The following is a 27,968-nucleotide window of genomic DNA, read 5'->3' as shown; positions in this document are numbered from 1 at the left end:
GGGACAATCTTGGACAAAGTTCAGGGGCTGAGCTGGGGGGGGGGGCGCAGCAGCGTTGGCACGGTGCCAGGGCGAGGCTGAGGCAGAGGCTGCTATCTGTCCGGCAGGGGCCCCCGGTGGGACCTTTCAGAGGTCCCCACGCAGAGCCTGGAGGAAGGTCCGCTCGCACTCTCTAGAAACCTGGGAGGAAGGTGCCGGGCTGACCTGGTGGAGAATCGTGGTGGGGGCCCCTGGAGGGGACTGGGAACTGAGGCTGGGGGAAGCCCTGGGGGGGCCCTGGGCAGTCTCCCCCATCCCCTCTCTGAGCCTCAGTTTCTCTCCAACACCTGATGCCCAGAGGCTTTCGGGAAGGGCGGTGGCTGCCTCGTGAGGGACCTCGTGCTCGGGCCACCTGAGAAGGTCGCGGGCTGCGGAGGGGGAGGGGGGCTAGGGCGTCCGGAGGGAGGGCGAGGCAGGTTGGGGGTGCGGAGGGTGGGGCCGGCCGCGGGCCGAGGTGGAAGAGGCGCCGTTGCTACGATCGGCCTTAGCAACGCACCCATTCAGCAGAGACAAAGGCGCTGTCACTTGAGCGCGGAGGCGCCGCTGCCGCTCTTGTTCCCACCGGCGCCGCGCCTGCGGGGGTGGGGGGAGGGGCGGGGGGGCGCGGGGCGGGGGCGGCTGGGGGCCCGCGGGAGCCGGGGCGCCGTCGGCCCTGCGGCAGGCCCACCGCGCGTTGCAGAAGGGGGTGCTGAGGCTCCCGGGACTGGGACACCAGGCAGGGGAGGAGGCCCGCGGGAGCCTGGGCTCCTACAGACTTGGGTTTCGAATGTGCCTCCGTTTACACCTATGTGACTGCCCCGGTGCCTCACTTTCCCCATCGGCACGATGGGAGGATAGTGTCCCCAGGTCCCCAGATGAAAGGTGTCAGCCAACGCAGGGCTTTAGCCCAGAGCCCAGCCCCGGTTCGAGCCGCACAAACGGGCCTCCTGCCCACGCTGGGAAGGATCCCCCGGTTTGAGGCGGGGCAGCGGCCGGCAGCCCCTCCTACAGTCAGCTGTGTTCGAAGACTTGGGGGACTCAGGCGGAGAGAGGCTGACAGTGGCCAGAGGGCCCTCGGCTCCCCTCGGGCCAGGCTGAGCTCCCCAGACTCAGTCCTCTCCCTGAGCAGGGACTGGGGTGGCCCCAGCTTTGCCGCGCTGCCCACAGGCCCCCATCAGCCCTCCACTTGGGGGAACTGAGCCTGCGAGGAAAGCACTTGCTTCTCACCAGGTTTGGAAGTCGTTTCAGCCCACGAGGCATCAGGATAGGGACTCTGGGAGGGGTGCGGCCAGGAGGGGGGGGGCCCTGAGGGGCCAGATGGAGTGGGTGCACAGAGGAAGGCAGGCTCCTAGCTCACTGCCTCTCCCGCAGCACCGGCTCTGCGAAGGGGTCCCAAATCTATCCGGAGTGTGCCTCTCCCAAAGAGCACTGCACTTTGCTGACAGGCCCCCAGTGTGCTAATGGGGGACTTTCGGCACCGACAAGGAGCAGAACAAGAGGAAGGGCCCCGCAAGTAGTGGGAGGTCAGGTGCGCTCGCTTCTCAGATCACTTCCATCCCGGTGCAGTGGGGCTGAGGGGGGCGTCCAGGTGCCAAGGGGCAAAGGGGAACCCGCTGGGGTGGGAGCTGTACCTGACGCCTTGAACGCTGTCAGCTCCACACCCTGAGGACGGAGGAGGTCGTCAGGGGAGGGGTCCCCCACTCCTTCCATTCCCCCTTGCCCTGGGGACCCTGGGCGACCTTGGTGATGACTCCTCCACCCCCAGTGGCCTTGGCATTCAGGTTTTGCCCGTGCGTAGTCAGCACCTCCGGGCGGTTCCCAGTGCCCTACCACCTGGTAACTGAGGAATAGGGCCCCTTGGATCCCCAGAGGAAGCCCCCCTACCCCAACCCTCCCCTGGTTCCTGTGGTTTCCCCCACCCTGTGGGACATACTTGCTAGCCCCCTGGCAAGACCCTGCCACCCCTGTCCCAGCCTCACCGGTCTCTCACGTTCTGCAATGGAGGAGAAGGTTGTGGGGATTCTGGGGCTGCGGGTCCCTACAGGAGAAAAACACTGGAGTAGGTGAACTTTTCGGAGGTTGAGGCAGGAAGCTCTCTCTCTGCTCTCCTGCCCTGGACAGGACCTCGTTATCAAAGACCCTAAGGATCCACTCAAAGGTTTACTCCACAGATTAATGATGAAGAAACTAAGGCCCAGAGAGGGAAGGTAACATGCCCAAGGGCACACAGCCGGTGAACTAGGAGCTGGGACTGAAACTCCTGGACTGGCCTTGAAGTCATTTAGCCCATGCTCTGTCTCAGGGCCCCAAACCTCATCTATTCACCTGGCTTTGGGAACCCCAACCCCCCTTTGCATGGAGACCCAAGGGAGGTGGCCCTGGGCAAGCCCTGCTTCGGGGCCAGGCAGCTGGGGCCCTTGTTCCCTGGTGGTGGTGGAAAAAAATAAGCCATTTCTAAGCCATCCCCCAGGCTCCGTGCTTGCAGAATTCTCTGGGCCTCAGTCTCTTTGTCTTTCGGATGGGCCAATAGGATCTGCCATCGCCTTCCCAGCTTTACCTGAGCACTGGGGAAACTGAGGCTCTGGGTAGTACTCAGAGTGGGGGCTGGTGTGGCCTTACCTCTAACAGCCAAATGTCTTCGGGCTGGAACCAAAGCTACAGGGTTGTCCTGCGCCACCTCCCAGGGACCCAGGAACCTCAGGCGGGACCCTGGGCCCATGGGGCTGGAGCAGGCCTGAAAGGAAGCGGTGTGGGCACTGGAATCCTGGTGGTGAGTGGGACCTCCCGCCCCAGGATCCCCACCTGCCCGCACCCACCGTGAAGGCCTCTGTTGTCTTTTTCTCCGTCATCCTCTGCAGGGCGCTCCAGACCTGGGGGTTGGGCATCAGGGTCAGGCCTAGGACCCTCCCCCTGACCCCCAGCCACAGGGGCCCTGCGAGTTAGTCCTGTCCACCCCACCCCCCAGCAGCTGGTGTCCCCAACTCACCTCCCCATTGTAGGCAGCATAAACCAGGAAGATGTATGGCCCCTGAGGATAGACCCAGCATGTGGGTGGGTGTCACTCCCCCCTTGGCCCTGTGGCCACAACAGAGACACACCCAGAGATACCCAGAGATATTGAGAGACACAGGCTGATGAACACAAATCCTGCCCTGCCCCTCTCCTGCACTTGGGAGGGGACATCTGTGACATTCTATGGCAGAGAGAACCAGAAGGGGCCTTTCCCCACTCGACCCCATGCCTTCAGCCTCTGGCCACCAGACAGCCTCTCTGCCCTCTTGTCGCTCTGCATCCCCCCACCCCTACTTGCCCCATCCTCACAGCCTCATCATGGCTGCAAGAGTGGGTGGTGGTGGTGGGGGGACACCTTCCTAAAATCAAGGCTAAATCAAGTCCTGGGACAGCAGACGTGTGAATGCATGCTGATTTGTGCCTCTAGCCGAGTGTCTCTCTGACCCTCTGTCTCTTCACCTGGAAAGCGGAAGCCCGGACTCAGCTCCTGCTGTGTGTGAAGGACTCAGCACGGTGGCTGGGTCGTAGCTGGCTCTTCCTGCCCACACACGTGAGGACCAAGAGGGCCTGGCCACTCACAAAGTACCATAACACTTGGGGTGACAATCCTCATAGCAGCTCCATGCTGGGGCAGTGTGGATTAATTCTTCCTGTTTGTTGGAGAGGGACTGTGGGGCCTGGGGCAGGGGACAGAGCAATGAGTCCCAGGCCAAAGTGTGACCCAGCAGGTGGAATTTGGAGCCTAGGCCTTCCTCAGATTCTACCTGGACAGGCAATAGCCCCTGCCCTGAGGCTCAGACTGGAGGACACAGGTTGGTGTCCAGCGGGCCTCCTAGAGGCCTTCTAGCTTCAGCCTCAGAGCCTGACTGCTCTCCCTGGTTCTTAGGCCCCAACTGGGTTGATACCACCCTCCACCCTAAGACAGGCCCTGGTGCCCCCCAGGCCTCCCCTCCCCCCAGCCAGCCTGTCTCCCCTCTGCAGCCTTTTACCCTCTCCTCCCACCCGAACAAAGGCAGCTTTTCAAACTCCACCCCAACCCCACCAGCACCTACCTGCCTAACATTCTCCGAGGCTCCCTGGCACCTCTGAGATCACATCTGAGCTCCTTACAACAGCTCTGGGGACCTCATCTGGCCCCCACCCCTCCTCTTGTCCCATTCTCACCGGCTCATGTGTCCCCACTTCATGTGTCCGTTGGATCCCACCATGCTCCCCTGACCTAAAACATTCCTCTCTCTCATTGAGTTTGGGTATTGGCCGATAATCACTTCCTCCAGGAAGCACCCTTTCTGCCTCCCCATGAGTGGCTCCTCTGTCCCCAGCCTGCCCCCACGTTCCCTCAGCCTCTCGGCCTCCGTCATGCCATGCTGTGGGTGTGTGGCTCAGTTCTGGGATCCTGCGCACTAGCAGGCTCTCTCCAGTACGTGGCCCAGCACGGGCCCCCAGAGCCTGAAGGAAACAAATCCGCGCCTGCTCATGGTGCTCCTGGTGGGTGCCACGTGTGGTGCTTTGCCCTTTGCAAATGTCACCTCACTTGAACCCCACAAGGATCCCATGGAGATGGAGAGTAGGATCCCCTGTATAAAGACGTGGAAGCTGAGGCTTGTTTCAACTTGTCCGGGCCTCCCAACAGGACTCCCTCCGCCCCAGGAACCAGAGCTGGTTAGAAGTGCGGCTCAGCTCTCCCGTCACAAAACCCTGCCCAGGAGCCACAAGGAGACACATCAGCCCTGAAGAGTGGCTGAGGCCCAGCCGAGTTCAGTCCCTCTGCCCCAGGCCGGCTCCAGGGAAGGAGGGCGGTCCTGAGGGCAGGTCCTGCCCAGCTGATGCCCCACAGTGACAGAGGGACACCTGGAGGTGAGCGGGGTGAGGAAGACAGGGAGGGACGGCAGGTGGAGGGAAGACAGAGGAGAGGAAAGGCCAGGCCGTGGGGAGGGACCCAGAGAAGGCAGCCTGACTGGGGGACCTGCGTGGAGATGGTCCCGGGAACGTCGGGGCGGGCCCAGGTCACACGCCATCTGACCCCACAAGGCAGCCTCTTCCCTCCTGCACCAGGAGACCTCGGCAAGGAAGGTCTGCGGCTGACTGAGAGGGGGAGAGGGGTCATGCTCAAGGACAAAAGCCGGCGGGGGTGGGGGGGTCAGGGGTCAACAGAAAGGGAGACACAGAGGGAGGGCCATGCCAGAGGAGGAGGGGACAGAGAAGGAACCGCAGAGAAAATTCAGAGAAGAGATGAAGAAGCAAGACAAAGGGAGCGGAAAGGATGGGGAGGGGGTCGGAGGGAGGGGGACGAGAGGTGGCACTGGTTCTGCGGCCACAGCGCTGCCCACCGGAGGGCCACCACAGGGATGACCGCAGTGGTCACCATGGCAATGGCCTGCTGCTGCCCCGGCCACCGCTGCAGGGGGTGGGGGCACCCCAGGCAGAGTCGCAGCCTAACCCGACAGGGCCCACATTTGAACCCAGGATGCTCTGGAAGCGCGGGGCTTGAGGAAGGGCTGCTCTGTGTCCGGGAAGGGGTGCGGCGCTGCCCTCCGTCCCCCACTGCTCAGGCCCACACAGGTCTCTGGGAGCCGTGCTTCTTTGGGAGTAGCTGGAAGCCCCGTTTTTCTTCATTTTCTGGGCCCCTCTCTGGGCATGGCCTCCACGCTCCCCCAGCAGCGGCCCCTTCTTTCCTCTCTCCACTCCCACGCCTGGCTGAGAGTGGCGCGTCCCCACGGCCCAGGGCGAGAAGGCGACGTGGACCGGGACCTGGTAGTCACCACCCTCGGCACCCTTCCTCGATCCCTGCTGCCCTCCCCCCCCCAACACTTCACACCTGGCCTTGGCCATGGTCAGCTCTACAAGAACACGGCATTTTGCAGCCTCTGTTCCTGCTCTGTCCCCCCTGCCTGGAACAGTGCCTGGTGCCTGGTGCCTGGCACCTCCTAGGCATTCGACAAATATCACGAGGATGGATGAATGACTGGCCCCTTCATCCCAGGAGAGGCGAGCAGGTCCCCAGGAGGAGCTCTGGGACACATGGACCCCGGGCAGAATTTGTACCTCATTTCCTGAGCTTGCCTTGTCCACCCGAGCCACTCCCTTTCTCAGCCCTGAAAGGAGCTGGGAGGAGTAGGGGCGGGCAGCAGAAGAGCTGCTGGGGGCGCAAGGGAGGCTGAGGGGAAGGGCAGGGCCAGAGAGGCCCTGCTTGGACCCACCTCCCTCCCAGAACTCAGGCCCCTGGGGTGTGCCTGTCTGTGTCTATACCTGGGTCCCCCCATGGGACCGCAAACCCCCTGGGCACAGGGGCCTGACCCCTCTCCGTGGCTCCCGGACACAGGCCCCTAGAGGCCCGCGGGAGGCCTGCTGCAGCGCCACTGGGACCGCCTCATTCATGTGGGCTGAGCGTCGTCCCCCTGAGCAAGCCCTAACTGCTGCCCTCACCAGTGCAGCGCCTAACGCTGCCCCACAGCGGGCCACCCACTGAGCCCGAGGGGACAGGTCACGGGTGTCCGAGGCCTCAAGTAGCTCTTGCACCAGCCAGGAGCCTGGACCCTCTGCCACACCCCTGAGTGTCTGGACCTCAGCTCCCTCGACTGTAAACTGTGGGCACAAAATCCTCCCTGATGTGCTGCTTCTTTGATTCGAGGCTTGGTTCCCACTCTTGCCCTCACCCTCCTGCCTCTTGACAACGTCCCCTGGTCGCTGTCAGTGACTCCCATGACGGAGAGGACACTCCTTGCCCGTCTCCTGACAAACCAGTCACTCCCTCTGAGCTGCACGGCATGTCAGAGCCCAGGGCCTGGAAGTACCTGAAAGGAATTGAGGCCCACGGCGGCGTAGGCCCAGGCTGGGCTGAGGTGCACCAGCACGCCGACCAGCCAGGTCAGGCCCAGGACGGGCAGCAGGACCAGCACCGGCTTCACCGTGGCCCTGCAGGAGAGCAGGCAGGGCTGAGGGAGGCCGGGGTGGCCTGGGAGCCCCTGCAGGCTACTGGGTAGGGCAGCACGTGGGAGGTGTATGGAGAGGGGTCGGAGTGGCCGACCGGGGTCCCCTGCTCAGGACTTAGGTGTAGCCGGAATCTTCAGCCGGACTTGGCTGTCCCTTCTCAAACCCAGAAATGGTTGGCACTGGTGAGATGGGGTCCCAGTCCCAATCCTGGCTCAGAGGAAGGGTGTCGCAGCTGTCCAGAGGGAGGGCTAAGGCGTAGGCAGTGGATCCAGGGGGCCTGGAGTCCAAAGTCTTCCTTTCTTAGGGACCCCTGGGGCTCCCTGGCTTTTCGGGGACCCACTGGCTTGGGTTGCCAAGGATGGGGTGGGGGAAAGCAAGGGCAAGGGGATCCTCCTTTCAGCAGGACATGGCCCTGGAGAGTGAGGGGAGTTCCTGCAGGGGTGGGGACCTAAATCCTCACTCTGAACCAGAACTTCTGGGGACCGCCTGATCTGGGGGTCTCCCCTACCTTGTCCCTACCAGGCCATCCGTGCCATCAGTAGACGGCGAGCTCCCAGGAAAGTGGCTCGTGTCTACATGGCCTCCCACTCGTCGACACTTAGGACTGATTACCATCCCGCAGGTGACACGCGTGGGCACATGCTCACCCACGTCCGCACACATGAGTGTGCGTGCACACACGAGCAGGGACGCATGTGCACACTTATGCTCAGGGATAGCTTTGCATCCGTGAATGCACATGGCCTCAGGTCCACATCCTGCTGCCACGGACTCCCATAGGCTCCCATCTGATGAGCCTCCCATCCGCTCCCCCCACTTCCGGGCCTCACCATGTCTGGATCCTGACCTGCTCCTGCAGGCAGGGCTGTGGGCTCAGCATGCGGGCACGGCGGCGGGCACTGGCCACAGTGACCATGACCACGCGGACCAGGATGCAAGTGTTGGCCTGGAGACCGGGCATCAGCGGGTGAAAGGGCCTCCCCCTTCCCCAGCGTGACCCGCCCTGCCTCCCCCCAGGCCTCCCCGCTCACAGTCAGCACGAAGAGCACAGGGCCCACAAAGGCCCAGATGGTGTCTGTGTGTACGTTGAGCCAGCAGTGCCCGGCGGCCACGTAGTCATGGGGGGACATGGCCAGGGTGACGGCCACAATGGCCACAGGCACACCTAGGAGAAGAATGAGTGCCCTCGGGACCACGCCTCGCAGCCTGTCCTCTCGCGGACCTGGCCCTACCCCAGAGCTGCCGCCCATAGCTGTCCCACGGCAGCAGGCGCCCTGGTGGGCACGGGGAGATCTGGGCAGGGGGCTGGGTGGACCTGATCCTCCGGGGGTGGCCTCGGAGCCCCGAGGGGCTGGGGAGCGGGACATCTGGGATGGAGCTGAGAGCTTAGGGATGGGAATCAGTGGAGAAGGAGGGCGGTGACTGGCATGCGGGTCAGCGGGCCACGGATCAGGGAGGTGGCGCTAGCAGTCGGGAGTTGACGTGGTTGGAGAGGAAGACGATGAAGAGGGGCTGGGGCTGGGCAACACTGGGGGGTGACAGAGCTGAGCAACTTGAGCTTGCGTCAGAGATGGGTGCTGGGTGCCTGGTGGAGATGGGGATCGGGCGGTGCTGAACAGCAAGAGGCCGCACGAGGCAGAGTTGAGAACAGAGTGGGAGCAGAGAGCCGAGGGGCCTCACCCCAGCCTGTGGCGTAGTAGAGCGTCATCCTGGGGCCCGGGCGCATGCTCACGACCACCACCTTGCTCCACAGCAGGAGGCCCTCCACCAGCATCCAGGAGAATGCGACCAAAAAGAGGAGGTGCATGACAGCTGTGACGGCCACACATGCCACCTGTGGGTGGGAGGGTGGCCGAGCCCCACCAAGGCCAGCTGTGGGCGCAGCCCTGCTGTGGGTCCCATGCCCATGCCTGGCATCGCCAACCCAAGGAGGTATCAGTGGGGAAGGTCTCTGGGCAGTGCCCTGGGCCCACCTTCACCATTCTGGGCCTTTTTTCATCTCTGGGCCATGCTCCCCCCAGGAAATGGAGCCAAGTGAAGATGTGGGGGGCAACCTAGAAAAGGCTGGTCCCCCCTGAGCTCACAAGCACATCTGCTGGGTGCCCACCTTGTTGGCCTTTGCCCACTCGCTGGCCATGAGGAAGCCCTCGGCAGAGGCCAGGGAGAAGATGAGGTTCTTGTGGACCGTGGCTCGCTCTGACTTGGGGACCCTGGACAGGCAGGAGTCCGTCACAAGGACACCAGCACCAGCCCCCACCCGCTATCAGCCTCTGCCTGCTCGGGTCCCCATGGGTGAGCTAATGAAGACAGAGACGGCAGCTCCACGGGGGGCCCACAGCCCTAAGGGAGACCCTGGACCAGGGTCTTCTGGGACGAGGATGGACACACCCGGAGCTCATCTCACCCGGCTGCCAGGAAGAGCAAGAAGGTGGTGACCAGGGCGCAGAAGGACACACCGCAACCCACAAATGAGAGCGTCCTCAGCAGTGACTCCTCCTCGGCGCTCCTCTGCGGGAGGGCCAAAGACCCCAGAGGACAGTAACCTTGTCACCGCCCTGACCTGAGCAGACCAGGCCTCACCCTGTCCCGGTCCAGCAAGGCTCCCCGAGCCTCCTTGTCTGCAGTGAAGCAGGGATGGCAACAGCCCCAGGCAGCAGGGCCAGGCTTACATACAGCAGGCACTTAATAAGACAGCATTTTCATGTCCTCTCCTGCTAGCTCTCCCTAACCTGGCCCTGATCAGTCCAGCTTTCACTGATTCCACAGCTCCTGAGAGCACTGGATGGGAGGTGACACCCCCCACACACACACTGGGGTGGGGGGGCGTGGAGCTGACAGGCAAACATGGCCCCGCTCTGGTTTCACAGCATGAATCTGTCTGAGAGCGAGTTTCTCTAGTGTGCTCCCCAACACGCCAAGGGACCCTGGCATTCCTGAGCCTCTGGCCCTGTTGTCACTCAGTCTCTTAGCAAGTGACCCCTCCGAGTCCCTTGCCAGCTCTAGTGAGCACACCTGTCCTGCTCTCCTCCCGGAACTGGGTGTAAATGCTGGGGCCTCCCAGGGGCCTCCCTTGGTTCGGTCTCCTGTTCTGACCTCATCTCAGCCACGGCTTTACCTGCAGGCTCTTCATCTCCCGCTGAGCCCTCTCCTGCCCCGTCGCCCTCGGCCCCGTGGCCGGCCCCACCCCGTCACCCTCCTGTGCCCTCGCTGAGATGCCTCCCTCATCCCCCAGTTACCCAGGCCTTTGTCCCGGACCACCTCCTCCTCCCTCAGTCCCGTCTCCTCCATCTGCCCGCTGTCCCCCCAGGCCGGGCCCCTGTGCTCTGCCCCGCAGACCCCTCGCTGCTCTTTGCCCCTCCAGCTCACTCCTGGCACCAGAGGGCGCCCTCGGGGCAAATCCAACGCCCGTGGAACGTGCTCCTGATGGTCCCCTGCCCAGTGCATGAGCATCCTGGGCTCTGGGATCTGACCCCCTCACTTGTCCCTCCGTCTTCTTCCACTCCTGGGCTTGGCACCGGGAGCTCCAGACACAGCGAAGTTCTGGAATGTGCCCAGTCTGCCTGCCATTTCTAGTCTCCTTGCCTTTGCTCAGACTGACTCTCTGCTGCGAATGCCTTTCTGTTCCACTCTTGGTCATCATTTAAGACTTGGTTCCGACATCACCTCCCCACTGCCCCCGCCCAACGCTACCTCCCTGGGACTCACCTGGACGTCATACACCTGCAACAGGACAGCAAAGTTCGTGCTGTGGTTGCAGAAGCAGGCAGTCGAGTCCTCGTACACGGTGGCCACAGAGCAGCCAGTAGGGGCCCACGAGCCCCCTGTGTCTGGGCTGGGGGAGGGCAGGGAACAGAAGGGCTCTTGAAATGGGGTGGGGGTGGGGGTAGCTGGCAAGCCGGGGAAAGCCTCTCTCCAAAGCTTGGGGCCCATCACTGCTCTGCCTCCAACCAGCTTTGTGACCTTGGGCAAGCCTCAGTTTCCCATCTGTAAAATGCACTTAACACTCTCAGGGATGATAGGGGGCCATGGGGCCAATACCAGTGACTACAACTGATTAATTGCATTAATTACTAAGCGACAGTGATTGATGTTCAGCTAAGGATCCAGGGCAGGGAGCTGGGGCTCAGCTCTGAACCCTCCTCTGCTCCTTCACATGCCCAAGGGCCCTGGCCTTGGATATATCATCAAATCTAACACCTATTTGACAGATGGGTCTCTTCCTAGGCACCCCACAGAGTGAGCTCGCATATCTCCCATGACAGGGAGCTTACTTCCTCCTGGGTAACAGATTCTCTTGCTCCAGCTTGTGCTGGGGCTGGGGAGGGGCCTGAGGCAAGACAGGTGGTGATTGGAGACCAAAAACACACCTCATCCTCAAGCAGAATGGATGGCTTAAAAAAAACAAACACCAAATTGCCTTAATTAAAGAACTTGGAAATGGAAACTCACCCGCTAGTGAAGTTCCAAAAAGCACAGACAGGCTCCACCAGTTTCTGCGGGAAGGCCTGAGGGCAGGAAACAGGAACAGAGCAGGTGTGTGAGTGTGTATGGGGAGGAGAGACCAGGAGGATGCAGGGGGATGTTGAGGCCGCTGAGTTGGAGGGACCAGGGGTTGCCCAGCATGGGTCATGGGTGAAGAAGTGGGGAAAAAAGGCCAGTGGGGAGGCAGAGGGGAGGGAAGGGCGGGAGGCTTGCTGCTAACATCATGTATAATATTGAAATACTGGGAACAAGCTAAATGCCCATCCTTTGGGGAGCGGTTAAACCACCATGACATCCCTCTTGGGATGCTCTGCACCTGGTAAGATGAACAGACAGGTCTCTATCTACTGGCAGGGAAAGAGCTCCATTATACATTGCTCAATAAAGAAAAAAGCTGCACATCATCATGCATAATATGAACTTATTTATGTAAAAATATATATATATATATATATATATGGTCTATATAATTGTGAACACTCACACAAAAGGTCTGGGATTAAATGCACAGCTAATTTAACCATGGCTAGGTCTCAGTTTGAATGTGTCATAATGAACATATTAGTACTTTTGTAATTAAACAATGACAAGAACATAGATTTTATAAGATGTCATTAAGCAACCGGTGGTACCAGCCCCAGTCCAGGCAGGGAAAGTGACCTGAGCTCAGGACTTGGGCTATGTGTCCCGACTGGAAAGGGTAACAGCAATGTCACCTCACTAGAATATGAGACTCTGTGTCATGTTTTTCATGTCCTTTATTGTGACTGATCTTCATAGCAACCTAGGAGACAGGTATAAATTCATGTAATTTCAAATGAGGAAACTGAGCTTAAGAGAGGGACATTAATCTGCTCAAGATCACACAGCACAGAGCTGAGGGTGGGTCCTGACTTGGTCATGCTCTTTCCACCACTCTGTGATGATGCCTCTTGAGGGTGTAGTATTTCTTTTTTTTTTTCTAAGATTTTTTATTTATTTATCTGAGAGAGAGAATGGGAGACAGAGAGCATGAGAGGGGGAGGATCAGAGGGAGAAGCAGACTCCCCGCTGAGCAGGGAGTCCGATGTGGGACTCGATCCCGGGACTCCAGGATCATGACCTGAGCCAAAGGCAGTTGCTTAACCAACTGAGCTACCCAGGCGCCCGAGGGTGTAGTATTTCTTGGGTTGACTGAATTATCATCCAGTGTATTCATTCATCTGTAATATTTTTCCTAGGTCTCCGATCCTATGGTAGGTGCTGGGAACACAAAGAAAACCTGTTATTTGCTTTTAAAATGGATGATTGTTGGGGCACCTAGGTGGCTCAGTTGGTTAAGCGTCTGACTTTAGCTCAGGTCATGATCTCAGGGTCCTGGGATCGAGCCCCACATTGGGCTCCCTGCTCCGCAGGAAGCCTGCTTCTCCCTCTCCCACTCCCCCTGCTTGTGTTCCCTCTCTCGCTGTGTGTCTCTCTCTGTCAAATAAATAAATAAAATCTTCAAAAAAAAAAAAAAAAAGAGGAGCAAACTATTGAAACAGGCAACAATATGGATGATTCTCAAAAACCCCAGCTGACAAAAGATGCTAGAGCACAGCATATACTATGATTCCATTTATGGGAAACACTAGAAAAGACAGAATCTACAGTCACAAGAAGCAGATCAGTGATTCCCTGGTATGAAAGGGGAGGAAGATTGCCTGGCATGGGGGCCAAAGAAGCCCTTTGGGAAGGTGGAAACGGTCTTTACCTTGGTTAGGGCAGAGGTCCCTGAGTGTATATGCTGGTCAAAACCCATCAAGTTGTATACTTAAAATGGACCTTTTAGTGTATGGAAATTTATCTGCTTCAATCAAATTGATTTTTACAATCTTGGGATGACATACCAAAGACTGATAAACTGTGGGGTATGTGTACATGTGTGTACCTGTCCAGGATTCGTGGTTGTGGGCAAAGCTGACTTTAGCTTTCTCTGAAACTAATGTTTCAAAAGCAGGAAGGAATTTGTGTATTTCATGTAATGAAATTAAGCAGCGATCTTTCCCTGTCAGGTTATAGAAAAAGACCTGTTCCTTGCATAACCCTAGCGGGTTATTCCAGTGCGTAGCTGCACGTGGCTTTTTGCGCAGTCCCCCTTGGTGGGCACTTCGACTGTTCCAGATCTCAGGAGCACGTTGCCATGCAGACCTCTGCACATCTCCCTGGATGTTCCAATGAGAACCACCAGTGTTTCGAGTCATGCACACGTATAATGAAATCTCAGCTCTGCCGCTTACAAGCTGGGGCCATCACAGCCCCTCTGCCAAGCTCACTTTTTGCCTATGTCGAATGGGCAGTTGGAGAATTACATGAACGTTGCTTATTTAAGGCACCCAGCATAAAGGGAGTGTGGAATAAACTACTTCTCTTTCCGTTCCCTTGAAGACAATGGGGTAGCTTGTGAATGGGTGTTTTTCTTGAACATTTTTAGATCTTGGTTTAAATGAATGAATATTGGGGTAGGGGGCATCAAACCAGGATAAGTGTAGTGGGGTGGCAGTTCCCAGAAGCCACCCCCCCCCCCAGTACCTGGGCCTGGTGCTGTAGGTGAAAGGTCACGGCTGTGCTGACCTCCCCGGTTTCATCCCATACCTCAGAGGAGATGATGGCTGAGCCCACCTGGGTGCTTAGAAACCTGCAGGGAGAAAGGGAGCTTTTAAGGGCACCAGCTGGCTGTGTGGGAGAGGTCCTGGATGGCCTGGAGAGGGGGAGATGTACCCTTTGTGTCCAAAGAAACATCAGGAAATGTCCTGTGCTTGGAATTAGGGCACATGGGTTCCAGTTTTGCTTTGGGGACTTGCTAGTAAATTCAGTAAGCCCTGTCTTCTGACTGAGTCTCAGTACTGAAGCCAGGACCCCAGACCGTCGTCAAGCCAGGTTCCAGGGGCACGCCTTTGGCAGGTCCAGAGAGATTGTGTGTGTTGGGGAAGGGAAGGGTTTGGTCCTGGCTGCTAAAGGCAGATGCACCTATCAGAATGAGGGCTCTGGGATGAGATGGAGGCCTGGCCTTCTCTGGGGAGGGGATCCAGACCCTCAGCAGCCTACTGGGTGGGGCCCACTCACCTCTGCGTCTTGCTTGCCTCTTCTGAGCTGTGAGAGGCCTGGGGCTCTAGGCCAGGCTCCCCTAGGGTGTGCTGGAAGACACTCGAGCTGAACCAGCTGTGGATCACAGTGACTCTGGAGAGGCCTGGATGAGGGGGAGGGGGCCCAAGACCCCACCCTGTGACTGAGCAAGTGCCACGGGTTGGCCCCGAGGGAGCTGCTCTGCCCACCTTACAGATAGGGAAACTGAGGCTCATAGAGATTAACTGCCTTCCCAAAGATCACACAGTTAATAAGTGGTAGAACTGGAATTCCAACCAGCCATGGTTCATGCACTTAACCAGACAGCTCTAAGGCTTTTGGCTCCATGTCCTGATTTCCAGCCCCAGGTGGCAGCAAGGGTGGAGGCTCCCTCCACCACCCACTTCCAAGAGGAAATGCGTGGAGTTCAGTGGAGGAGACTCAGTGAACACCTACTATGTGAAGTGCTTTTAACCTCATAACAACCCACAAGGCAAGTACAAAGAGGACAGTCTTACAGATAAGGAAACAGGCTCTGAACTGTGAGGTGACTTATTCAAAGTAGCAGAGTTAGCAACACAAGGGCTGACCCAGACCCCAAGAGGGACCCACTCCCCACCCGTCCCCCTTACCCACCTTTCCCGAGGAGCTGCTTCACTTCACTTGCGGGGATGCGGATGTGGCCGGGCCCCTCCGGATGCCCATGGGGCATCGTGAACACATAGCCCTCTTTGCTGGCCTCCTTCAAGTGTAGGCTCTGCACCTCCAGACCTGGGATCAAACGGGGCTGGGTGGCTGGACCTCCAGAGGGAGGTCTTTCTGCTGAGCTGGCCCCGCCAGCAGGGTCCGCCTCCCCTCTCCCGGCCACAGGTCCAGGCCACTAATCCAGCTCAGAGAGGCTCAGCACCTCGCCCAAGGTAAGTCTGACTTCTTCAAGTCCAGGGCAGAGGATCACTGAGAGGCAGGTCCCTGGGGGCCAGGAACCAAATATCAATGTGCCCCCAGAAACCACTGGGTGCCCAAAGGACACAGTTTTTGCCAAAGTTCCACCATATGTGCCCCAGTCAATCTACAAACACTCACTGAGTGTGTACTTGGGTCTGGCCTGAGATGCAGAAATGACTCAGAAATGGTCCTGGCACTCAGGGGGCTTCAGGAGGAATGAGGTCATTACCACAAATGCAACAAGAGATATGTTCAAGCCGCCGGGGTGACAGCGGAAGGAGGAACTGACTGTCAGGAGAGAGCTAAAACCAGGCAAGGCTTCCTGGAGAAGTTGATGCTCCAGCAAGGTTCTGAAGGATAGATAGGAGTTTGCCAGGAGGTCAAGGGAGAGAGGGCATCTGGAGGGAGGGCAGGGCTCCGGCAAAGGCAGGAAACAGAATGGAAGTGATGGAGGCTGAGAAGAGACGTCTGAGCCCCGGCCCCGCGCAGGGCCCAGCCGTGTGGGATGGGTGGCTAAGCAGGCTCACCGGCTCGCCGGCGCTGGATGTGCAGTCGGGGCCGCTCGGAGGTCAGCACGGGCCTCAGCAGGGGCGCCAGGCGCTGTACACTTGCCACCAGGGCCATGGGGCTGCCGACCACCTGGGAGGAGCCGCATCTCAGCTCCCTCCCGCTCCGCACCCTGCTGCCCCCCACTCTGCCCGCTGTGGTGAACGCATTCCCAGCGATCGGTCGGTGAAGCGGCCTCCCTGCTGCAGATGCTCGGTGGCTCCTCAGGGCCTCCAGGATCAAGTCCTGGGTCCTCGGGCTGGTGTTGAGGCCTGGCCCGATGGGCCTCCTCTGACCTCTCCGAGCCTCTCCTGAGCCACAGCATCGCCTAGTCCAGGCGAAGGCCTCCCAGTGCTCTGTGCCTACTGGCTGGTCGTTGGCCAACTGGGCACACTCTGAAGGGGGCTTCATGCCTCCCCCTTCTTTGGTCTCAGTGCTAGACCCACAGAAGGCGCTCAGCCTTTAGATTCCAAAAGAGAAGCCATGTGGGGGGTGAGGCCCAGGCATGGGCGGGCGAGGGCGTGCAGTAATGGGACAACTTCTCTGGAGAGCAGCTCTCCTGTTCTCCTGAGCATCGGGGCTGTTTTGGAAGACAAGATGGCTGAACACCCAGCATAGAAGACCTCCCTCTTAAGGGGGTCACCAGGTTCTTGGATAGGGGGGAGGTCCTTATGGATTAGTGGCTCTTATTTCCAACTGCAGAAGTTATTACTCAAGAGTGGTTGTGTGTGGAAGTTCAACTTCTATAATAGACAAAAAAGGAGCTTCTGGGGTTCCTGGGTGGCTCAGTTGGTTAAAGTGTCTGCCTTCAGCTCAGGTCAGGATCCCAGAGTCCCCAGGTCAAGTCCCACATCAGGCTCCCTCCTCAGGGAGCCTGCTTCTCCCTCTCCCTCTGCTGCTCCCCCTGCTTGTGCTCTCTCTCTCAAATAAATAAATAAATAAAATCTTTTTTTTTTTTTTTTTAAGAGGAGTTTCTTTTGATGGATGGAGAGCTAGAGCGCAGCAATGGGTACTGACTGGCCCATGGCCACACGAGCTGGGGGGAAGGATGGAGCTGGAGCCCAGGCCCCCCGCCCGCCTCCCCCAGCCCTGCCAGCCTCACCTCGCTGACTGAGAGCCACGGTCCAGCCAACTGCTCCTCCAGGACCAGGCTGGCCACGGACACAATGCCCCGGCCTAGCTGCTCCCAGGGCCCACTTAAGGGCTCTGGCTCCCCAGCCCCGAGGGCTGTCACCCTCTTCAGGAAGTGCACGATGGCCAGCAATGCAGCAGGCCCCAGGGGAGCTGCCTCCTTTGCCAGGACTCTCTCCAGGATACCCAGGAAGCTGGAGGCCTCAGCCGGCGACAGGTGTCCATGGACTTCAGAGAGAGGGTCCGGGAGGAGCTGTGGGCAGAGAAGCCACTTATAGCTGGTCTGGCTGTTAGGAGAGACCTCCCAGGGGCCCCACTTGGGCCCCACTAGGGTCTTCTTGGTGGGCACATGTCAAATGTATCATAAGCCCCCGGCTCTCAAGGGCTCCAAAATAGGGAATATGAACAACCTTAATTGCTGAAGACATGTTAGGTGGGTGTCCCCTTTATCGGTGAGGAAACTGAGGTGCAGGGAGGTGACCTATAGTGTCCCCAGACTCTTCAGCCCCCTAGAAGGGGGGCTCACCACAATGGTGTTGGCCAAGGCATTGACTCGGCTGATAACATCCTGGCCAGGCCATGACTGGGCGTCCTGCAGCCGCTGATAAGTCTCTGCAAAGGAGAGGATGGATGCCAGGCTGGGTCTCGAGCGACATGGCCCAGGGGTGCCCCATCCACCATTTGCTGCCCAGGGAGGAAGAGCATATTGGCAGCTGTGTTTCTGGAGCCTTACAGTGTTCTAGATGGGGAAACTGAGTCATACAATGGCAAAATCACTTGCCCAAGGACACACAGCTGGGATTCACCTCCGGGTCTGTCTGGCCCCACTGTCCTGTGGTTTGGACTCTGTGGAGGCCCTGAGACTTTAAGAATATTCTGAATTCCCTGTTTGTACCAACTGCTCCCCCCCCCTTGGCCTACACTGGTCCATACCCGGCTTCCCCTTCAGCAGGGCCCCGGGCGCTGCCAGGGCGCACCTGTCCGGAAGCAGCAGAGGAAGGGCCGTGGTTGAAGGCAGAGCAAAGAGCCTTCGGTACGGGATCCTGGGTTCCACGTAGGGCACTCCTCTGAGGGCACTGGCAGGGATGGGACAGGTGTCAGGGATGTACCTGGCTCCCAAGCAGCCCCTGTGACCCACCGGCCTGTTCGGGCCTTGAAGGCACCTGTACACCGTAGGGGGCCAGGACGCACAGCCCCCGAGTTAGGGGGCAACGTGGGAACCCGGGTGAAAGGCGCTGTAGCCAGCACAAGGCCGGTCAAGGAGGCTACGCGGTGACCCCACTCACTCAGGCTACTGAGACTGGGCATTTGCCCGACCCGCTTGGGGAGGGCGTGACCAGAGCTGGGCGTGGCCAGGTTCGCAAGAGGTGGGCTGGGTCTCGAGCTCAGAAGGCAGCTTACAGGAGCCAGGGGGCGGGGCGTTGAGCCGAACGGTGGGGCGGGGCCTAGCAGCCAGTGGGCGGGGCGGGCCGTACCGGGACAGAGAAGGCGCACCCGCAGGGGCGGCAGCAGCGACGGCGTGACGTCCAGGGCGCCCAGGTCCCAGCGGAAGAGCAGGCCGCCGGGGGGCGCCGCACAGGCCCGCGCCCGGCGCAGCTGCGCGGGGCTCAGCGCCCGAGCCCACAGGTGGAAGCCGGTGAGGTTGCCGCTGAAGGCATCGCGCGCCGAGAAGCCGCCACCCAGAGAGTCCTGATCCTGGCCCAGCACGAGGATGCCGCCCGCTGGCACCGGGTGGCCCGCGCCCAGTCCCCGCGCCCCGGCGCGCCGCCGCCCGTCGGCAAACAGCGCCCAGCTCCCGCCGCGCTGCTCCCACGTGGCGCACAAGTGGTGCCAGCGGCCGTCGGCGCGGAAGGCGGCGAGGAAGGGCGCGTGGTGGCCGCGCACCACCAGGGCCGCGTGCACGGCACCGCCCGGCTCGGCGAAGGCGCGCAGCTGCAGGGCGTTGGGCAGCGCCGGCGCCGCGAGGGAGAAGAGCGCGGCCGTGTCGGGCGAGCCGGCGTCCCACTGCACGTGCGCGCACGCGGTCAGCGCCCCCAGCGCGGGCAGGGGCGTCCGCAGCCGCGCCGCCTTGCCCGCAGTCCGCTCCCTGAACACCAGCGCGGCCGTGGCGAGCGCGCCTGCGGGGACATGCGGGCCGGGACCTCAGTGTCCCCAGCTGCGCACAGCCTCTGGCTACCCATTGGCGCAGCTGCAGGGCCCCTTCTGGGCTTTGGGGTATCTCCCGCTCTCGGGAAGGAAGAAATGGGGGCTCCAGGGCCCATACCCAGGCTGTCAACCCTCTATTTTAGTCCAGGACAAGGGAACCTGGAGATGCGACGGGGACTTCTGGGCTCCACCCAAGAGGACTGTCACTGTGGGCTCCCTCTCTGGAGGTCGCCAAAGCCTCTGCCCCCTACCTCCTCCTCCCAGGCCCTGGGCCCACACTCACGTCTTTTCGGGGGTCTCCGAAGAAGGGCCTCTTTTTGGCCCACCCAGATGGGGTTGGGCAGCCGTGGAGCAAGGACCTCAGGTGGGGGCGCGAGTGTCAGGTGGCCAAACCTCTGCTCACAGGACTCTTGAGCCTGCCACCAGCTCAGCTGCTGCCCTGGAGACTTGCACACCCCATCTGTAGTCTCCACCACCTCACTGGGGCCCACTGGAGCTGCAGGCTCAGAGAAGAGACAGTGTGGGAGAGCAGTGTGTGCCCATGTGACCCTTGGAGTGGGGCTGGCTGTGGACATTGAACTAGGACTCATTCAGGGCTGAATGCTCTGTGACCTGGCAGGTCTAGTCCCTTTGCTGAGCCTGTTTTGTCATCTGTATGGTGGCAAGAATAAGATGGACACAAGTGAAACCTTCAGCCCAGGGCCCGGGATGATGGGGTTGAACTAAATGGCATCTTTCTCCTTCCTTTGCCTTAGAGGCCAGTGCACCAGGTGGACCACAGGCTGGCTGAGCTGGGGGAAGGGGGAGCCCCTCTGGGGCCCTCATACCAACCTGTCACCCAGGAGCTCCTTGATCAGCTGGTGAGTTGGAGGGGGTCCCAGAGAGACTCCTTATCTGAGCAAGAAGAGGACAGGTCGGGGCTGGGTCAGGTCAGTTATTGAATACCTACTGTGTGCTCCAGCAGGATGCATTGGAAGCTGCAAGCTCTGGAGTCAGACCTGGGTTCAAGGCCCCCCCCAGAGTGGATCTTAGGCAGGGCGTTTCACTGCCTTGAGCCTGTCCAGTCCCCCGGCCCCTCCCCCCACTGTGTGAGGAATAAACAAGCTGATGAGGGAATGTAAAAGGTGCAGCACCAGTGGATGCTTTTATTCTATTATTATTGCTAAGGGCTTATCTCATGTGACCTTCGCAATGACCTCAGAGGTGCCCACTTGGAACCCAGCAGCTTTGAGTCCCGGTGGCCGCCTCCCCCCAGCCCCCCCTCCCCCACCATCCCCCAGGTTCAGGTACCAGGAGGTAGAAGACGCAGTAGCACCAGGAGGCCATTCTGGATCCAGCAGGGGCAGGTGAGGGACAGCAAGGGTCACAGATGTGGCCACTGTGGACTGAAGAAGGAAAGAAGCAAAGGAAAGGAGCTCAGCGTCCTGCCTTACTACCCCCTCTGTCTCCTACGGGGTCATCTTCCCCCATATTTGGCTCCCGGAACCTTACTGGGCTGGGAGCCCAGGATGGGCTGGACACATCTACTTGACATTTACTTGCACAAAAGGATGGTCTCCAGGAGCCCCTTCTAGTACCACAGCTGGGGAACGCTGTAGCCCTGGTGAGCTGGGAATGGCTGGGGGGTGGGGAGGGAAGGCAGCAGCCCCAGCCTGGCCAGAGAGAGGCGGAAACAGAACACGGGATCCCTGTTAGGCTTCCTTGTGTTCTTTTGGGCTCAGAGCTTGGCATTCAAGGCTCTGCTTCACGAAGTCTCTGCTTCATGAGGCCTCTGCTGAGCTCGCTGGCCTCACCGGTCTCACTATCCACCTCCCCCCTACCCCCCTGCAGTCACCTGTCCCCTGTCCCCCAAGTTGCTCCCATTTCTCCGGGCAGCATCTCTTCTAAGACCTTTGAGTGCACTCTCCCTCTTGCCTGGACTGGCCTCCCACTCCCTCAGCACCTCCCGGAGGACCGGTCTCTGATCACTGCCTCCACCCCGCACCGATGGCAGGCCTGCCATGGCCACGCGCTGTAGTGAGTTGAGGATACCCGAATCGTGGGTGGTTTGGGGGTCACTCTTAGCAGTCTGGGGGGCTTCAGGCTTCCTGGGTCTCTATCCCAACAGTGACCAAGCACCAATGGGTCCCAGAAAACACTGGAGAACAAAGAATGCTCCTCTGTGGCCTGCCAGCTGGCCTCATGCCATCTGGACGTCTGGAGCCATCACCAGTGATAATTCATACCCTTTCCCCCTTTCCAGATAAAGGGCCTAAGTGTGAAAATCAAACACATCCCCACACAGGAACACATGGGGGTTCACACTTGGGATTCTGAAAAGCACTTTATTGTCACTTTCCCCCTTTTTATTTATATATTTATTTTAATTAAGTAGGCTCCACACCCAAGGTGGGGCTTGAACCCACCACCCCGAGATCAAGAGTTGCATGCTGTACCCACGGAGCCAGCCAGGCGCCCCACTTTTCCTTTTTTAAACAGCACCTGACACCCCCCCCCCCCCCACCTTCTAGGTGGGGAATGGTAGGAGTCTGGTCCAAGACTGAGCCTTGGTCCCTAGCATGTGCTGGGCACATAGTATGGGCTCATTAAATGCTGACCGCCTCACTCCCCTGTTCACGTTTGCCTGTATTTGCCCCCCACAAACTCCTTGCCCCACCTTCCTTGCTCACCATACACTCGTTGGCACCCAAGAGAGAGATGCGAAGTCCGGGACGACACTGCGTGTCCCTCCTCCGCGAGGGGCCAGTGGGGAAATCCCTCCTAGGCTGATGGGCCAGGACAAGCGCCCCCCCCCCCCCACTTCACCCGCGCTGATCCCTTCCCTGTTCAGAGCCGAGCTCCTCACCTGCTGCGTCTGGCCTGGCGCCTACGGCCGGCTCACCCGCTGCGAAGTGTCTCAGGGACGAGGTCCCGCGGCTGCATCTCTGCGCTAGCTCTGTGCGTCGCACGGAAACCCGCGGGGGCGGGGCGGTGCCGGGGCGGGACTAGGAGACCCCGCCCCTCGGCCCCAGCCGCTTAGAGTCAGGGACCCCCGCCCTCCTGCGCGCGCCGGACTGGCCAGGCGCCCGAGCGGTGGCCGCGCACGCACGTGGGGTGCACCCGCCGGGAGTTCCTCAGTTCCTGGACCGGACCTGCTATGCTTCTCCCCACGACTCGCAGGTGAAGTCACTCGATTAGAAGGGGCCACCTTGTGAGGCTTGGATTCCAAATAAACTTGGACTTCCCCAACCCCACCTCCGCCTGGACGGTGGGAAAGGAAGGAGCATTCAGTACCCGGAGCTGGCCCCCTACAGGCCTCCTCTCCTTTACCTTTAACCCACTGTGAGGAGGGGCCGTCATACCCATTTTCCAGATAAGGACTGAGGGCTCTCTCCAAGTTAGGCAGCCAGTGAGGGCCAGAGCCCAGCCTTGAATCTGGGTCTTTGGGTCTTCATCCAGGACATTCAAAAGGTAAGGGCAAGGTGGGCCGGGGAGGCCCTCTGTGTGTGAGGTGGGGGTGAATTAAACTGAAAAGGTTTTGGCCCCTGAGGGCAGAGCCTGGGCCTGGTGGTGGGGCCGGGAGCAGAGGGAGGCTAAGGGGAAGGGAAAGGGGACGCAGAGGCGGAGCTCCCAGTAGGAGGGGTCTGCGGCTGGGACTGGAGGCACTCTTTTTTTCTTTTTTTTTTTTTAAATATTTTATTTATTTATTTGACAGAGAGAGAGCAGAGGCAGGGGGAGCGGCAGGCAGAGGGAGAGGGAGAAGCAGGCTCCTAGCTGAGCAAGGAGTCCCACGCGGGGCTCGATCCCAGGACCCTGGGACCAGGCCCCGAGCCGAAGGCAGACGCTTAACCTACTGAGCTACCCAGGCGCCCCTGGAGGCACTCTCTTGCATCCCTAGCGGGGCTTCCTGCTTGGGAGGGAGATCAGACAGATCCAAGTTCATCTTGACTGACTCAAGGGACGTTGGCTAATTTCTCTGAGCCTCAGTTTCCCCATCTGTAACACGTGGATAATAGTGCACAAGTCAAGGGGCTGCTGTGTGATTTAGGTGACGTTGTCGAAGCCTGTGGCTTGTACCAGGCGTGTATAGTACGTTTATCATTCTTGTCAAAACTTCCCTTACAGGGCGCCTGGGTGGCTCAGTTGGTTAAGCGACTGCCTTTGGTTCAGGTCATGGTCCTGGAGACCCAGGACGGGTCTGCATCGGGCTCCCTGCTCAGCGGGGAGCCTGCTTCTCCCTCTGACCCTCCCCCCTCTTGTGCTCTCTCTCTCATTCTCTCTCTCAAATAAATAAATAAAATCTTAAAAAAAAAAACAACGAAAAACGTCGCTTACAGTTGTTCCAAAAGCTTGCTGGCAACACAATGGTTTATGGGCTTTTTCCCCAATTTTTTTTCTTTTTAAAGATTTTATTCATTTATTTGACACACACAGAGAGATAGTGAGAGCAGGAACACAAGCAGGGGGAGCGGGAGAGGGAGAAGCAGGCTTCCTACGGAGCGGGGAGCCAGAACCCTGGGATCATGACCCTAGCCGAAGGCAGACGCTTAACGACTGAGCCACCCAGGTGCCCCCCAATTTTTTCTATTGTAGTAAAATACATAGAACAAAGTTTACCATCTTATGATGGTTTTTATTTCTATTTTGTAAATATTTTATTTATTTATTTGAGGGAGAGAGCATGAGAGAGCTTGGTGGGGGGCAGGAAGCAGGCTCCCTGCTGAGCTTGATCCCAGGACTCTGGGATCTCTACCTGAGCTGAGGGCAGGCAGACGTTTTACCCGCTGAGCCACCCAGCCACCCCATATGATGGTTTATTTTTAAAAGAAAAGGGAAGGGAATCAAACTGGTTGTTATATTGGTGTTCAGTGTGCTCTTCTAGCTTTCCCCAGGTTTGAGAATTTTCAAAATGAAATTGGGAGATAGGAGGTCCCCATTGGAGCAGAGTTCTGAGCATTTCCCAGGTTCCTGGGCCTACAGAATGTCTGCAGGACTTAGCTGTCCCTTGTCTTTGTGGCCCACCCACATCCTGCCCAGGATGGAGCCCTTGCTGCCTGGCCCTGGTGGGCCCTCCCACATTTGCTCTCTCATTCAAGACAGGGACACTTGAGGGTCCCATTTTTACATATGTGCTAACTGAGCCCAGAGAGAACACAGGGCTCCACACAGCAAGGAAGAGGTGAACTCCAGGTCTGCCTCTTTCTCTCTGTGAGTGGGGTGGATCTACCCCAATTCTCCTAGCCTCCTTTGTATGCCTCGCCTTCCCGTCCCAACCCCAATCTCTCCCCTGTCGCCTGAGTTACAACCTTCCCAGCCTTGGTAACACCCCTGCCTGGGGGCTCTGGGCCAACTCCCTTCCTTCAGTGGGGTCACATTTCCTAAGAGTCACTCCTAGAGATGGCTTCACTCCTGGAGATGGCTAAGTACGGGGCTAAGGGGGTGGGGAGGTGTTGGGGGGGGCCTCCATGGACCCTCAGCTGTTTGGGCCCTGTTCTAGCCTAATCTCTCCGCCCCAGAGCCTGGGTATTGTCCGACTGGCAGCCTAGAGCCATTCATCGTGCCTGTGGCGGTGGTTCTGACAGGCCTCTTGTCTCCCTAGATAGGGCCTGGAGGCTGTGAGTGAGTGATAGCCATGGGGTTGCTGGGCTCGTTGTCTGTGTAGATGGGGTGGGGAGCCAGGGCGGCAGCCAGGGCTGTGCTTGTCCTGGGGCCTGGCCCTGCCCTGTCCGCTCAGCTAAGTTGTCCATAGTGCAAGCATAGGAATTTTGGAAGGAGGAGTTGGCCACTGGGACATTATCACTTTGGGGTTGCCACAGACCCAACAGAATTGGAACTTGGCCATCAACCAACTTTTCTGTGACCTGGGCAAGTCTCTGTACCCTGTGTCTTCTCACACAGAAGGTAGGGAATCACCCGCTCTTCTCAGGGACATAAAGGGTGGCTGGGAGGGGAGATGTGTGAGTATCAGGGTTGGGGGAGCCCCACACCCTGACCCAGTTGTCAGTTTTCTCTGGTGGTGACTGGCTCTGGCTTGGTAGATAAGAGTCCCTTCCCCTACCCCCACCCCTGCATACCTTGATTCCAGAGACACTGGATATGCCCGAAACCAGCCTGCCTCCCCTCTTGCCCACTCCAGCCCCTTCTCCACTCAGCAGGCAGAACGAGCTCTGTGAAATTTCCATCTGCTCCTGTCCCTCCCCTGCTCAAAACCTTTCTGTGGCTCCCTGGTGCTCCAGGAAAGTCCAAGGTCCGCATGTGGCTAACACGATCCTTCTCTGTCCCCTGTCCTCCCTCACTGTGCCTCTTCCCCATCACACTCCATAGCCCAGCCTATAGCCAGAGGGAACATCTGTCTGTTCACACCCCCTGGCCTTCACACATGCTGTTCCCTTTGCCTAGGAATAGCCAGGAGCCCCCCTCTTCCAAGTCCTTTGTGGCTCATTTCTACTCATTTTTCAGGTCTCAGCTTAGACCTTCTAGGATGCCTTCCCTGCCCCCAACATTAAACTGTTTCAGGAACCCCAGATCCCTATAAATGCTGGGGAACTGTCTGCCTGTCCGTTCCTCCTCGCCACCGCCCCTTTCCTTCCCCGTCCCCCGCCACCCCCCAGCGCCAGGGACAGGGCCTGACAGAGTGAGCACTTGCATTTGTTGAAGGACTGACGGAATGATCTAACAGATCTAGGCACATGCAGACAGACCCTTGTGACTCTAAGGTTGGGGTGTGTGTGCCTGGGGGGTTGGTATGGGGGGCTCTGGGAAGAGGATTCTGCTTAGTGGACCCCATGCCTGCCACCCACACCACTGATTATGGCCACAGGAGAGAGAAGCAACTACTTCTTGCCAAGCTGATTCCAGCCCCTCTCACTCCTCCTATTCCTCTCCCCACCTGCCCCACCTGTCACTGGGGCAGCTCCAGAAGCCAGAGGCAGCTGATGTAGAGGCCTTGAGCTGGGAGTCAAGGCCAGCCCCACCCTCCATTCCAGGCCCCTCTCTGTGACCAACAAGCATAGGGACCCAAATGACCATGTCTCTGCTCTTGGTCTTGGTTCCCCTCTTGGGTAAAGTTGGGCTTCTTACCCCAGTTTAGAGAGAATGGTCATGCCTATCTGTGACATGCCTGGCCTGGAGCCTGGCACACAGCAGGTGCTCAATAAATACCTATTTGTATTAGGGGAAACCAAGAACCAGAGGGGGAAGTGACCTGTGGTCACATAGCAAATCCATGGCATAGCTTAAACCTCCACTTTCCATACGCAGCCCCTCCCCCACCCCCACCATCGCTTTTCTCCAAGCTTAAAAATACTTTTGCCTCCATCTGACATGACAATGAGTGCTAGCAGGTGCAGAGTTTCTTTTGGGGGGTGATGAAGTGTTCTAAAATTGATTGTGGTGATGGTTGCATCATTGTGTGAATGTCCTAAAAAACATTAAGTTGTGTACTTTAAATGAGTGAGTTGCATGGAATGTGAATTACATTCCAGTAAATTGTTATTTTAAAAAATAACTGTAGTGTGCAAGAAAAAGTGCCAGACAGAAGAACTGCCTCTTAGTAGCTGCACGGACTTTTGAGCCCAGTTCCCTTGCTCTGTGACTTGGATCCTATTCCCCACTCTGCCTTCCTCCCAGGAATTTGTAGGATCAAATGAAAAAGTAGAAGTTGTAACATTCCCAGAGTTGAAACTGGTATCAACAGTATGGCCATTTCTATAAAAATGAATCTCTCACTCTCAAAAATGCCTGGATAAAGAAAGGAACAAATACTTTACAAAAGAGGAAAAACAAAGTGAAAAATACATGGGGAACAATGTTCCTCCTCAATGTTAATCAAAGGAGTGAAAACAAAAGCAACTTTAAGGTATCATTTTAAAATGGTAAAACTCTGTGCTGGCACAGTTGTGGTGAAATTGATACATCCAAGTACTGTTACACCGTGTAGAATAGCACAATCCTCTTGGAAATCAAGAGAGTGATATATTAAGAGCACCAAAGGGGCGCCGAGGTGGCACAGTTAGTTAAGTGTCTGTCTCTTGGTTTTGGCTCATGTCGTGATCTCAGGGTCTTGGGATCAAGCCCCCTGTCAGGCTCTGTGCCCGGTGCGGAGTCTGCTTAAGATTCTCTCTCCAGGGCGCCTGGGTGGCCGAGTTGGTTAAGCATCTGCCTTCAGCTCAGAGCCTGCTTCTCCTTCTCCCTCTGCTGCTCCCCCTTCTTGTACTCTCTCTCTCTGTCAAATAAAGAAATAAAATCTTAAAAATAAATAAATAGATAAATAAATAAATCATGGGGATGTAATGTACAGCATGGCGACTCTAATTAATAATACTGTAGTGCATGTTTGAAAGTTGCTGAGAGAATAGATCTTAAAAGTTCTCAACATAAGAAAAGAAATTCCTGTATGTATGGTGTGATGAATGTTAACTAGACTTATGGTGGTGATCATTTTGCAATCTAGACAAATATTTAATCACTATGCTGTACACCTGAAACTAATATGTTTTTTAAAAAAGAAAGAAAAGAGTAGGAAGCAAAAATTGTGTCATATAATTGTAACTAAGTACAACTCTATGTAGACTGGTAAATATTGCTGGTGACTGACATAGCATTTGTGTCCTTCTCCTTTGTTTTCAAAATGCTCTTTCTCAGCCTTGCAGCTGTGGGTAGTCATGTTACCACTAAGATGTAAACCAAAGTCT

The 27,968-nt window shown here is 58.0% G+C and overlaps 1 protein-coding gene across 1 annotated transcript; it reads right to left on the bottom strand.

The window, feature by feature from the left end:
- Positions 1–791: 791 nt before the first annotated feature.
- Positions 792–20,622, bottom strand: ADGRD2 (adhesion G protein-coupled receptor D2). The gene is made up of 23 exons (XM_078061298.1): positions 20,587–20,622; positions 20,135–20,190; positions 19,580–19,776; positions 18,627–19,268; positions 18,129–18,227; positions 17,678–17,763; positions 17,123–17,404; positions 16,002–16,113; positions 15,166–15,300; positions 14,530–14,653; positions 13,996–14,101; positions 11,413–11,468; positions 10,669–10,795; positions 9,368–9,471; positions 9,071–9,173; positions 8,644–8,797; positions 7,995–8,128; positions 7,794–7,909; positions 6,825–6,945; positions 3,005–3,046; positions 2,844–2,888; positions 1,998–2,056; positions 792–1,680 (listed from the first exon to the last, which is right to left on the bottom strand). The coding sequence occupies exons 1-23, from the start codon at positions 20,620–20,622 to the stop codon at positions 1,668–1,670; spliced, it is 2,949 nt and encodes a 982-aa protein (XP_077917424.1). The 3' UTR covers positions 792–1,667.
- Positions 20,623–27,968: the final 7,346 nt, after the last annotated feature.

Source organism: Halichoerus grypus, chromosome 14 (genome assembly GCF_964656455.1).
Source record: "Halichoerus grypus chromosome 14, mHalGry1.hap1.1, whole genome shotgun sequence".
NCBI lineage: Eukaryota > Metazoa > Chordata > Mammalia > Carnivora > Phocidae > Halichoerus > Halichoerus grypus.
The sequence above is the reverse complement of the archived record's forward strand: the minus strand, read 5'-3'. Positions and strand labels throughout refer to the sequence as shown.

What these genes read in the sequence shown, in the direction of transcription:
- ADGRD2 (XM_078061298.1), bottom strand. Translation starts at nt 20,622, where the DNA reads ATGGCCTCCTGGTGCTACTGCGTCTTCTACCTCCTG. An exon ending in CGTGGCTCTCAGTCAGCGAG is followed by an intron (nt 16,114 to 17,122) that starts GTGAGGCTGGCA and finishes GGCTCCTCCCAG; the next exon opens with GTGGTCGGCAGCCCCATGGC. An exon ending in GAGGCAAGCAAGACGCAGAG is followed by an intron (nt 14,102 to 14,529) that starts GTGAGTGGGCCC and finishes TTCTCCCTGCAG; the next exon opens with GTTTCTAAGCACCCAGGTGG.